At 39.0% G+C, this 12726-nt stretch overlaps 1 protein-coding gene across 2 annotated transcripts in view; it reads right to left on the bottom strand.

Annotated features, from left to right (window-relative positions):
• SPIDR (scaffold protein involved in DNA repair) overlaps positions 1–12726 on the bottom strand; it is a 201775-nt gene that overhangs the window by 23522 nt on the left and 165527 nt on the right. For both annotated transcript variants that reach the window (XM_035553156.2, XM_035553157.2), the window contains one exon: positions 3791–3949. In XM_035553156.2, coding sequence (XP_035409049.1) covers positions 3791–3949 — 159 coding nt within the window. The remainder of the gene's footprint in view (positions 1–3790; positions 3950–12726) is intronic.

The raw sequence follows: 12726 nt of genomic DNA, 5'->3' as shown, positions 1-12726 counted from the left end.
TCTCCCTCTACCTTTGCATTTTTAAATTGGTGTAAATTTTTCTGTTCTGCTGAATAGAAACCCTTCATCTTTCTACCTTGAAAGATGCCTTTTCATCTACCTTTCTACCAGTAAAACAACTCAGTGCTTGGCAAATCAGATGAAAAGACACAAATTATCAAAACACAAATTATTATTCTGTGTGGAACGCCAGTCAGGGCTAATAATATAAAACTAATATTTTGGTCGATAAAGATAGATATCTAACTACAAAGTTTATCCCAGCTCATTGCAATTAAGTTCTGGCAGGAAGCAACACACTATGACAATTTATAGGTTATTCCTGAGACATTTTAGTGAGTGCTTAGTCCCTGCATCTAATTGTGCCCATTTAGTTACTGGTTATACTGGACATCCTTAAATAACTGGGATCTACTAAAATGGGAAGGTTACATATTTTTGTACTGCACACTGATTTTTAACCAATATTTCTGTTTCTAGCAGTACACCATAGAAATCTCACTTCCTCTTTCTCAAGGGGCTAAATTTATAAGACTGACATGTGAGACAGTGGGAGGACAAGAGAGAGAGCATACACCGCTAAGGGTCAAACGTTACCAGTGGTAGATCAATGAACTTTTATCAGTCTTCTCTCTTTACACTGGCACAACTCCCTGTTCTGCTGACACTAGTGTGCAGGTCAAGGAACAGTCGTACAGGGGACAAGTAAGAATGAGAGGGTGAAGAGAAAAGGTGTCAGGAAACAGACACTGAACCGCATACGTGCTGTTAGTTCAGCTGCAACAGTACTGACACCCACCTTATTCAATAGCCTCAAAACAGACTGGGAGAACTGCTATAAACACGAGGCTGAACAAACCATGGCTACTTCACCATGACTCAGCCACGTTCATCTGTCTTACGGGATTGCCAGAAACTGGACTGCAAAGGGGAACACCACTTCCTCTATGTATACCAAGGGCAAGATTTCTTGCAGCAAAGGCTTGGGGGAGTGTGTTTTATGTGTGGTTTGGGACTTGTTCTGAAAACCATCTAACTCAATGAAAGACCTTCAAATGATCTCATGACCCTTTAGAGCTGATCTCCTTGGTATTTGTTAAAGCATATGGGGATTCAGCATTGACAGTGTTTCTCTCAATGTAAGATGACAATAATTCGAATTTTTCACAGGGTCATTCGTGGTCCAGACAGGATGTGGTTGTATAAGTTCATATCCCACTTTTCTTTTGGAACACTAACGTTTTCGTGTCAGGAGGAGAAAAGGGTTTGGTTCTTCTCTCTCATCTTACACTATGGGTCAATTCCAAAAATCAAGTCAGGTTTACAGCCAGGCTGTTGCCTGGATGCAAAATACCCTTTATAATAGATTTTCAGTTCTTGAAATGTAACTTCAGCTTACAACAGTGATCTTAAAATTGCTTTTGCTGGAATGATGTTAAATAGTACTTTAAATTAAATACTTGATGATGAGGATGGATGATGGCCTGGAAATTTTTTTGAACAATAACAGTGCTCCACTGTTACAAATAGCTCAAGAACCTCTTGTACCTGATAAATTAAAATGTCCTGTCTCACAGAGGGACCGAGGAAGCACTCTGTCTCTGTAAGAGAGATTACAGTCCATGTGACTGTGGGACAACATGCACATATGGGATCTTATTAGCCATGGTTGGCTTTCTCCAGATCATGTGCTTCAAGGCAGAGAAAAAGTCATGATTTTTCCCTCATATTTCCTATATTTTATTCCCTTTTATCCATTTTAAAAGCCACTGTCAGACTCCAGGAAACAGTTTAAGAGCCATCTCCTTCCAAAACGTAATTGGTGTTCTGGGAAAAAAAAAAAAAAAAGGCAGCAGTCTTTCTTGCAGGGCAGACCACATAGTTCTTCTTCAGTCCTGTGCTGCAAGCCAAGGTTGGGCACTCACAGACATATCCTATCATGTGCTGGAAACCCATTTATCCAGTGGCAATAAGTTCTGCTGCCTAATTATGCCCTGTGTGAATAAGCACTCCCTTAAATTCATTTCAGCTATGGCTTTACTGTGGTTTCTATCACACCTAGAATGACACAAAACGTGTCCTGACACTTAAAAGTAATAAGAAGTTATAAAGCAGAACTTAGGCTGGAACAATTAAGAAAGAAATAAATCCCTAAGCAATTCCCTCACCCACCCGTCTTGTACATTGAAATCACGTTTTAACCACTGCACTGTCCCTGAAGCTACGCTAGCCATTTTCTTTTAATGTTTCCTAGCAGGGTTACCACCAGCACAGCTCCAGCTGAGCCACCAGCATTTTCAGCAGTGTGTCTTCTAATCGGCTTCAGAATAGCCAGAAGTAAGTTACTGCTGCTTTGAAACAGAATTTACATTACAAAAAGTCTGTCTCTTATTAGCTAGGCCAAGTACTGGAAACACCAGCAGCCAGTTGTAAAACTTCATTTGTATCCAGAATTCCAAAGCCATTATTTAATTTGTTTGGAAAAAATGTAACTTGAAAAAAAAGCCAACAAAATAATTAAATAAGAAGACGTGTTTGTTATTAAAGATCCATAAAAATGCAAGTAGGCTTGAAATCCAAAGGATCTGAAAATTAACACTGCAAGTACATAAAAAGAAAAGCATACTGAATAGGGATGGATGGAAAACAACAATTCCATTTTGCTAAACATTTCAAGGCTTTGAAATTTGTTTTTGTTCCAATGTGAAACAAAAATGAGACTTTCTGAAAGTTTTCATGAAATGAGAATGAGAGAGTATTCACTCCCTCTGGACCTGAAAACATCTTCCAACAAAACTGTCTCCAAAATAGATAATGTTTCTGTGAAACATTCTGGTTTTGATGAAACAGCATTTTTCAACAGGAAAAAAGTGTCAGCAGAAATATCATAGCCATTCTAATAGCAGAGGCTTATCTAGATAGGATGTTTGTACCAGAATAATTATGTTGAGAATTAAATCAATCTAATTATATTTACATAGCTCCCCATGTGGATACCTTATCATTTTCCATAGAGAGATACTCTGTAAGATAATTATCTATTTAAAGGGTTTTTTTTCTTGATTAAACATACTTTATTTTATTTCATTTAAAGAACGTAAAAGGAATCACAGAACAAACAAAATTAGAGAGGTACTATACGTCAATTTGTTAATTATTTGAAGGGATTTTTCTATAAGCCTGTGGACAATCTTACTCCAAAGTAAGAATGTTTTTATGGTTTGGTAGGGGCAGTTTGTTTTTTTCTTTTTTCTTTTTTTTTTTTTTGGTGAAGCAGGAGTGCGGAAGGAGGAGGGTATGTTTAAAGAAACTTAAACTGTTCTTCCAAAACCATACAGGCCTAACTCAATTAAGCTCTCATATACCAAGGGAAATTCTTTGTTTCAAACTTCAACCCAGCCTAGACAGAACTGTAGAAAAACATACTATAATAAACAGCTCTGCAATGAAAAGGAGGTGAACTAATGTTTTAAGTCTTTGAATCTCCAGAAGAGGAAGAAAACATTCATATTTTATGAAACATTGTATAAAGCAATTCTAAATTCTTTTCTCTGCCAAGTGTGTATTTGTGTGTCAGTTTATTTATGCTGATTTAGGAGTATGGTTGGCTCAAGTACTATAGGATCTAACTGATAACTGCTTGATGTCCTGAAAATGGCAATGAAGACATTTAATTGAACAAAGCCTGATTCAGTTGTTCCAAAGAATATTGACCACACAAATAAATAAAATGGCAAATCACCTCTGCCTGCCACAGCACTCAACACATTCTTCCATGAACTGTTCTCACCTTCCTCTTGTGGTTCTTTGCAAAATTTTCATTCCAGCTAAACAGCAGAATTTTCCTTCCCACCTCCTGCAGTACTGTTCAACGTCCTCTGCAGAACTGAGGGATTGCAGCTGTACTTCACTGAACATGCCATAGGCATCCTGGACAAGGAGGCATAACCTGCAAAACATTCCTCTGTTACTCATTTGTTCCTGTTCGTAAAAAAAATAGTTAGCAAATTTCTGAAAATTACATGACCAGCTTCAGAACAGGACTTATCCTCTACAACACCTAGAGAATTCCCAGCAAATAATGAATACCAGTATGAGTAAACAAAACAAACATCAATAAAGGTTTTCCCATGTATATTTGCAGGAAGTAATAGGGCCATGAAACAGAGAAGCCTGACTGAAAATGACAGTAAGGGTCTTACACTTCTGTAAAAAAACTGCTAACCGACATATGCTTTGTGTACCTATAAAGAAAAAAAGACAAGTTTTTGCCTAACTTGAGGTGAATTTTGCAGTGCAGTCTGAACAATGATGCAAACATATATGTGCATGTGTATAAATATAAAAAATCTGCTTGGAAGTGAACAAAGCAACATATTTCACAAGTAATAATCACAAACACTGGAACTGGTAAACCAAGCATTACACTTTTTCTGACTTCAAAAGAGTCCTGAGCATTCAAGAAAGTAAAATGTAGATTATTTTTTTTTAAAGAAAAAAATATGAAACTACAGATTAGTAAATTCAATGTAGGGTATGAAGAAGCCCAGAGGGAATGTTTTAAGGAGGTAATTTAAAAAACTGCTAAACAAACAATTTGATTAAAGCAATCTATGAAACCAGGGCTGAGAAATGTTGCCTAACCAACTTGCTGGCATTTCGAGCAGATATTACCAACATAGCAGATAAAGCAAAAACCAGTGGATGTCATACATTTAGATAGTCAAAAATGCATTTCACAAGATTCTGCACCTGAGATGAGGAGCAACGATAGCATGAGTCATGGAGGAAGGAGGCTGCTGTCTACAAGATTGGTTTAATTGCCCTAAAAAGAGACAGTTAAGCATGGAAACTTTTCAAATGGCAACAAGAAACAGCTTTGAGGTAGCACACACATCTTTATTTGTAATAAATCTCGGGGGCATACTAGGCAGCAGAATTCCTGGGCAACGTGCTCTAGGTGACCCTGCTTGAGCAGGGGGTTGGACAAGATGACCTCCAGAGGGCCCTTCCAATCTCGACCAATCTGTGTTTCTGTCATTTGGTTTATTTTAAAAGTTCATGCCAAAACTACCTTCCCCAGAGCAGTACCATTGTTCACTCACAGCAAGCCAACTCCAACTGCTTTTGGAAAATACCATATAATGTATTATATGAATCTTGAAAGCATCCTACAGTAGTCAATACAACTTAAAAAATAAAAACAAAAACAAAACAATGAAAAAAACCACACCCACATTTTAAATGAAATGAGCACCTACATTTCTCTGGAAGAAATCTATGGATTTTCTCAGCAGGGAGACTTAGACACAGACGACCATCAGTCAGAGTTTCCTTGTTCGTTAAGAACTGCCTAGCTTTGGCTTAAACCCTTGAGAGGGCTCTATTCTACACCGGATACAACTATGAAGCCTCTCAGACATCAGCAGATGTTCAAGCATCAGCTGAGAGTCCTCATTTCTCCTATTCAAGTGCTGGTTTTGAGGAGCAGAGTGTGGTGTGACTGAACACAAATGAAGTCCCCGTATTTTCCCTGTGTCTCTAGCTACAGGAGATGCATGCAACAGAGTCTTTACGAGACAAAGAAAGATTAGGTGCAATTCCTCCACAGCCTGTCAGTGTTAAGAAGTCCTTCACAGCCATGAAACACTGCCTCTACCCTGAGCAATGATAAACGGGATGAAAACAAGCGTTGTTGTGGGCTGTAAGGATATATACTCTGATCTGTGGGATGAGTGATGTTCCCAGCCTAGAAAGTGGGACTGGCCTAACAATACAAACGTGTATCTTCAACAGCTCTATCCCTAGTTTTATTTTCTCTGTAAAACAAAAAGTGAGATATGCCTTGTGGATCGGTATCACAAGATCATCTCCAGCTCATCAGAACAAAAACTGTTGTGCTATGGACATGACAGCCCAGAAGCAGAATAACCACAGTTGCCTGCCATGTTATGACCTTGCAAGCACTTAAAAACTCTGTCAAGTTTTAACTGATTGGACTGAAACTTCTCTTGCTCTTGTTTTGTTTGGAAAAACAAAGCTAACACACTCCGGACTTTTCTGAAATCAGTTTGAGGAGAACATGAAAAAAAAAGCAAATTGTTTAGTTTATGTTAACAAAACATTCAGTGACGGTTATTTGTGAAAAATTAGGCTTTCTATCTTGGAGCAAGTAAGGGCCAACTGAGTTAGTGTCTCAGATCCGATCAGTTCAGCAGTCTCTTAACTGATCACTGGAATTTCTCATGTCTTTAGTGAGACATAACCGAATGCAAGGAAGTCTCAGACTAGCTGGCACCAGGCTCATATTAACTCCTCTGGGACATGTTAAGTGCCCAAGTAAAATTAACTTGGTTGGTGCCGAATATATCGGTCACTGAATGTGCATTTCCTCAGTCCTTTCAAGCCAAGCAAGGAGGTGGCTGCTCTCAGACATGGAAACCCCAACCTCCCAGGTCCCAGGCTGCTTATTTCCTTGCCTTCATAGTGACAGCTTAAATAGCTAGGACAGGAAATGTATCTGACAAAAACAAGTACTGCAGTCTAATAATAACCACCATCATCAGATCAACTATGTGATCATTTTCACACTCTCTGAAATTAAACTCCAAGTTGCATGGAGCACTACTTCTAGTTGAGGATGCATTTTCCAGGCAGGATTAGGAGGCTAAAGCTCCCTCTCCAGCTGTCTACCGTATGCAGCACAAAACATCCCAGTTCATATGATGGGGAATGGTCATCAGATGACCAAGCTCGATATATGGTAGAGGAAGAACTGTGTAACTCAAGGCGTGTAGCACTGATGTGCCCATTCATAGTAGTAACGTGTCCATGATTATTGGCGTCATGAAGAAACATGGAGCAGCAGATCACCTTGCAACAGACTCCAAATAAATATACTCTATTAAGACCACACGTGAACAGATATCCGTTATACTGCTACTCTCATTCTAGCTGTATCCAAAAGGTAGTCATGATTTCTCTACAGAATGCATTTAAAGTGAAATGAATATATCCACTCAGTTGGAAGACAATCTCACAAATAGCCTTCAGATGCCTGATTTTTAGTCTAAAAGGTAAGGAACATCCCAAACTAACTCTACAAATGGAACTTCACACACAAATGTTCCCTGCTTCAGCACTCTTTACAAAATGGTACAAATGAAATAACGACAAAAACTTGAAATATTCTCAACATCACTTGATGCGTCTCACACTGATTAACTAGCTAATGCTACAGGTACCTAAATGAGTGACAACTGTTTTTCCTGCCTAATGACTACAATGAAATCAGCTGAATCCCACAACAGACTCAGCGAAGCCTTTGGAGAACCATTCTCACACCTTCTGAAACTGGTTCTGTTCTAATGGATTTCACGCATCCTGTTAGCATCACTGCCAACGGTGTGTATGCAGTCCAGCTGCTTTCCGAGGCTGGTGATTCATGGCTTTAACTTCCTCATTGGCATTGGCTTTTTCCTTGCTTTCGCTTTATTCCTAGAACAGTGAATTTGTATTATTTTCTCACGTGTTGCTCCCATATTGAAGCAAATGTTCTCGCAAATTAAGTTTCAGCAGCAAGTCTAACTGCGATTAAAGAAATAGTTTGTTCCATGATTTTTGATCCCTTTGAAGCTCACTACCAGGATGTAAACCCACATCTAACTTATGAGACAAGCTGGGAATTCAAAATTACTATTTGTCCCCAGGAATTCAGCATCTTTATTTTATGCATATATATTGCAAATTTTATTTATTTATTTTTTTGCCTCATAATCAGCACAAACATACCTCTACCAATGGCTTGTCAGGAAGCATGGTACTGAACTGTTAGAAAAAAAGGAGAACACTGACATTTTTTATCAGTTGTGCTCAGGCAGGGAGGAAATTAGGACCATCTTTATTTCTGGGACAATAGGATGCAACCCTGCGTAAGATGTGAATTTAAAATATAGTTTTGGAAACAGAAATTTCTCGTGCAAAGGAGCAGAGAATTCATTCCAGGAGTGAGGGGTGGCAGGAAAACCAGTAGAGGAGTGAATGTGGGAGATGCAGACTAAGGAAAAGGTGAAGTATGACTCATTGGTAGTAACAAAGGGGATGAAGATAGAGAATGATAAGAAAGTGAGGCAGAGATCAGCCTTTTTTCTTTTTTCTTTTTTTTTTTTTTTAAAGTAATGACACAGTAAGTCTCATGCAAAAGCTTGGGAAAATTTTGTTAATTTGCTAATAGCCAGGAGCAAGGATGGGAGCTGGGGGAAGATGAGACTGATTACTCTGCATAATTTCTATGACTGTGCTGATATTTAGGACAAAATGTCTCCCAGTAGAAATCTGGAGAGGATTACAGGATTACCCTGCCATGCCCTTCTTCTAGTTAGTCACTCTTTATGGGTAAAGAATAATTTTATTTTTTACTATTACTTTCATTACACATGAAAATTCATAACTTTCCACACTGCTGCCTTGTATCAGGCAGGTGACTTTCTTGAAAGGTCAGAGTGACAAAAATCTTCAGCTCTGGTCTCTTCCAGACTCCTCAGTGTCCTCTAGCAGAAAAGAATAAGAAAAATTACCCAAAGAGATGACGAAGGCAGGGAGGCCAGAACTGACTGATGGTATGGGGATTGCCTTTACTGAGTCTTGTGAATACAAGCAGCAGAAATTTGTCATAAACGGATCTGAACTAGCTAGTAACTGTTTTGCCCTAGGATAGGAGGACAGCCACGTGGACCACACCAGCTTTCCTCCATGCGTAGCTAAGCTGTGCAGTCCAGCGTAAGGAGCAAGACCATAGGGCAAATTCAACAACTTCTGCAGTGCTCAGAAGGGATTTCATTAGTCGGTGTTTCATTGGAAAGGAGGGAAAAGGAGGAATCAGGGAAATGCCTGAAAACTAATTGCATTGTATCAGCTCTGATATTTGCTCCTTCTTTATCTTAACCACCCAAGAGACAGCTGCTGCTGCTTTGTGTGTCAGAAGAGCTTCTTATCTCTTTGAGGTGTGGTCCCAGTAGAGGCATAAAGCACACATACATAAACACACGTAAACAAAACTCCCCTCTCTCTTAAACACCAGAGGCACAACACTACCTACACAATTCCAATCCAGCAACTTGTCTGGTCAAGTCTCAAGGTGGAGCTGATTAACTCCTGCTAATATGGCTCAGATTCAAATTGTAACCTGCAGGACACCACCCTACTGGGATTTAATCTATCTGTACCTTACGCAGTCCTTGTGTTCACCATTCCCGTATTACCGCTGAAAAATCAAAGCTCTGGGCTCAGGTCTAAACATTTAGGGACAACTATCCCCTCCACATCACCAGAAGGATTTTCCTATTCAAAGCCCCTTATTCACTGGATCCAAATTTGCTTCTTGATCCCTTTCAAAATGTATGAACCTGCTGTAGCCTTCCTTGTCCCCTCAAGATTCAGAGTAATCTGCTCTAAAATCCAGGTCATCTGCTGTCACTAAATAGAAGCTCTACGGAGCTGCAATAACTATGGATTGAATGATGTAAATAAAAATGTATGACGATGACAACTGGCTCTTCTGTACCTAGGTCACAGAGGTAGACAGGTACAGAAGAAAACACAAGCATTGCTGCTTTCCAGTTTATAAGGGCTCCAAGAAGACTCCTGATCATAACTCTTTCTAAACATAGACATTTCTAGCACCCAAGCTGGTGCTTTGGTTTGAAGTGTTGAGATGACCAAAACGGTACTCATTTGCTTCAAAAACTGGAGGTTTAAAATAACTCAAAAGTAGGGTTTATGATATTTTTTTCTTAGATGTTTATGGAAGAACACAGAAGGAAATAGAGGAGAACACCATTCAACAATGCTGGACCTGACTGAGAGGGAACACGGCACACAGCTGCCACTAGACACACAACTTCTCTCCAGCTAGAGACAACCCATCTTTAAGAAAATATTGCTGGAAACTGTGCATGGGACAAGAATATAACCAGGGAAATAAGCAAGTCTTATCTCAGCATCTGAAATAGAAAATATGTAGCAGAGGCCTCCCCAGGCTCAGGAAAGGAATCTCTTCTTTGCACTTCTCAAAAATGTGTGTAACAGAGTATTTATATAACACGCTTTGCAAACAAATTACTGTAGTAACTACACCAAAGCCATCAGTTTGTATTTTCCTTGGGTTTAACTACATTTTTACATATAAGTTAAAAAAAATGATAAGCAGTGAGAGAGGTTATAAAATAACAGTTGCTTATTTTTATTCACTACCTTGAACAGTCAACTGCTTCAATACAAACCGGAAAGTCAAATGCAACTTCCCCAAGACCTTTCACAAATCTCCACTTGCTGACTGCTTTTTCCATTTCTTCATTCAGGTTCATTCTTCCAGCTACTGTTTTCTGTCTATGACCTGAAGAAGCAGCACTTCTGTGGGAAATTGCTTTCGTGCGTAGGAAGAGACACGTGCGAGCCAAACACATCAGCCTGGCCGCCTTTTTAATGTGGAATGAGCACGTAGTGAATGGAGCTCCGCATCTTCAGTTTTCTGACTCAAAATGTGGAATACCAACTGCCTGGTGGGAAATACATACAACTGCTTGGAAATGAGTATAGCACACCAGACAGGATTTGATATGTGCAATGACAACCATGACACATTTAACAATTTTTCAGCGTAACCTTTTTCTCCTATGAAGTTTTCATGTTGCACCAAATACTTTTTTTAAACTTCCCATCCCACACTGTTTATGAGTGCACTATCAAATCCTTAAACTGCAGATGTACTTTATCTGCAGTCAAAATTTTACTCAAAAGTAAACAAAATATTTTTAATGATAAAAAGACATTCCTGTCATGCACTCAAACACAACATGAAACCTAAGTTATAATTTCAAAAAGTTATAGAGCTGAATTTGACAGATGTTTTCAGCATGATCTGATGGCTTCACTTACCTCAGATTTGTAAATTAATAATGAAGTTTTTTATATTATTTTTACTCCAAAATCATTATATGATACAAAAAAAAAAAAAAAAAAAGCAATGGTTGGTTCAGGAGACACTGAAAGTTAAGAAAAAATAAATGCCTAAGCACTGGCTAAAAAATGTATAACGGTTCAGCCACAACAAACCAGTAAGGCCCTCCCCCCTCTGTGCATCTTCCCCTTCCAACACTAAACTACACATAATTTATGGTTCTCTTGCTAAGATACATTCCATACAGTTTGTTATGTAAATAAAAACAAATTTTGGGTTGTAGCAGAAAAGCAAGCACATCAGGTCACCCCAGCTTACGTCTAACTAACTATGCTGGAAATTACAGTAGCTTTAAAAACAGAAATAATGCATGCACTCCTCAGGTTCCTCAGTGTCCCCAGTAACACTACTTCATCATGGAAACCCTTGGGTATTGCAGTATACGACTCAGACAAAATAAGATTTTCCCACATGTTATGGTTTACTAATCAAGAGGCAAAATGTACATTTCAGAAACATAAAGGCTCAGATGAAAACTTATGTCTCTGTTACATATGATATCCAGTAGAAAAATCATGTTCCAAATATAACGTGTAATTACCATCCAGCCACTTACAGTACTTATCTGTGAATCTGAGGAGGGGTTCTTTGTTTATTTTTTTAATCTTAAGACTTTGTAATTACTGTTTTGGCATCCAAGAATTCCAACAGTCAGTGAGGTACTGCCAAAAGATCTTCTCTTGCAAGGTGCCCAGCACTCCCCTTTCCAAGAAAACCAGCATTCAACTGCTGGTTCTGGCAACATTTCACATCATCTTTGCTGTGCTATGTTTCCTCTACGCCTCAGTTCCTTATTCGTAAAAATTCAGAATAAAAGTCCTGTCCTCAAAGGGTGAGTGGAAAACCATAGCTGAATGGTAGTATCTAGGAGGACAGGTCCAAAAAATCCATGTGCTACGTCCTGCTTGAGGTGGGGGAGGAGGTTTTATATATATATCTGTATAGATAAACAGTGGGCTTGCTGTAATAACCCATCTCTTCTGAGCTACAGGTTTCAGAGAACTTCAAAATCCTGCTGCAGAACCCACGGCAAATGCATTACAGAATTACAGCATCTGGAATGAAGCAAGCACACGGCAGCAGCGGTACTGGTTGTGCTTACCTTTCATGGTATTATTTGTGGATTCACCTGATTTACTTCTAAACCACATAGACTACAAATGGGATTTTAGAAAGCTTTATTAAAAAAAAAAAAAAAAGAAAAGAAAAAATAATGTGAGTATAAAAAAAAAAAAAAAAGCACTGCTCATTGCAGAAGGGACAGAACATCCCAAAATGCATTCTTGGTAATAGAGCCCTGCACATGTGATTCCACAGTGCATGTGAAAGGTAACTGAAATATAATAACATTGCAGGATTTCTTACAGAGCTGCGTCTGTATTCAATAAGACATTCTGCTGTTTCAGTGCCACATCATCTCACCGAAATAGCACAAAACTATAATATTCACCAAAGTAAACAGCAGAACTAAGTGCAAGGAAGAAAAGCAGAAGTGAAATCTTGTTGGGGCTCCTTCCCTGGCAGAAAGGCAACTTTCTACTCTTCCTTCAAGGGGTCTGTCGTTCCTGTTTTGCACTCACGTTGTTTTCCTCTCCTGCCGTTTGTTGGCTGCATTTCCTAGGTGTGTGTCTAAATGAGGGAGAGGGAGCGTGTTTGTGTGTGCATGTAGCATGTTTACAAGAGTTATGGTAGCTGTTCTCAGCAGTCCA

Source organism: Cygnus atratus, chromosome 2 (genome assembly GCF_013377495.2).
Source record: "Cygnus atratus isolate AKBS03 ecotype Queensland, Australia chromosome 2, CAtr_DNAZoo_HiC_assembly, whole genome shotgun sequence".
Taxonomy (NCBI): Eukaryota; Metazoa; Chordata; class Aves; order Anseriformes; family Anatidae; genus Cygnus; species Cygnus atratus.
The sequence above is the reverse complement of the archived record's forward strand: the minus strand, read 5'-3'. Positions and strand labels throughout refer to the sequence as shown.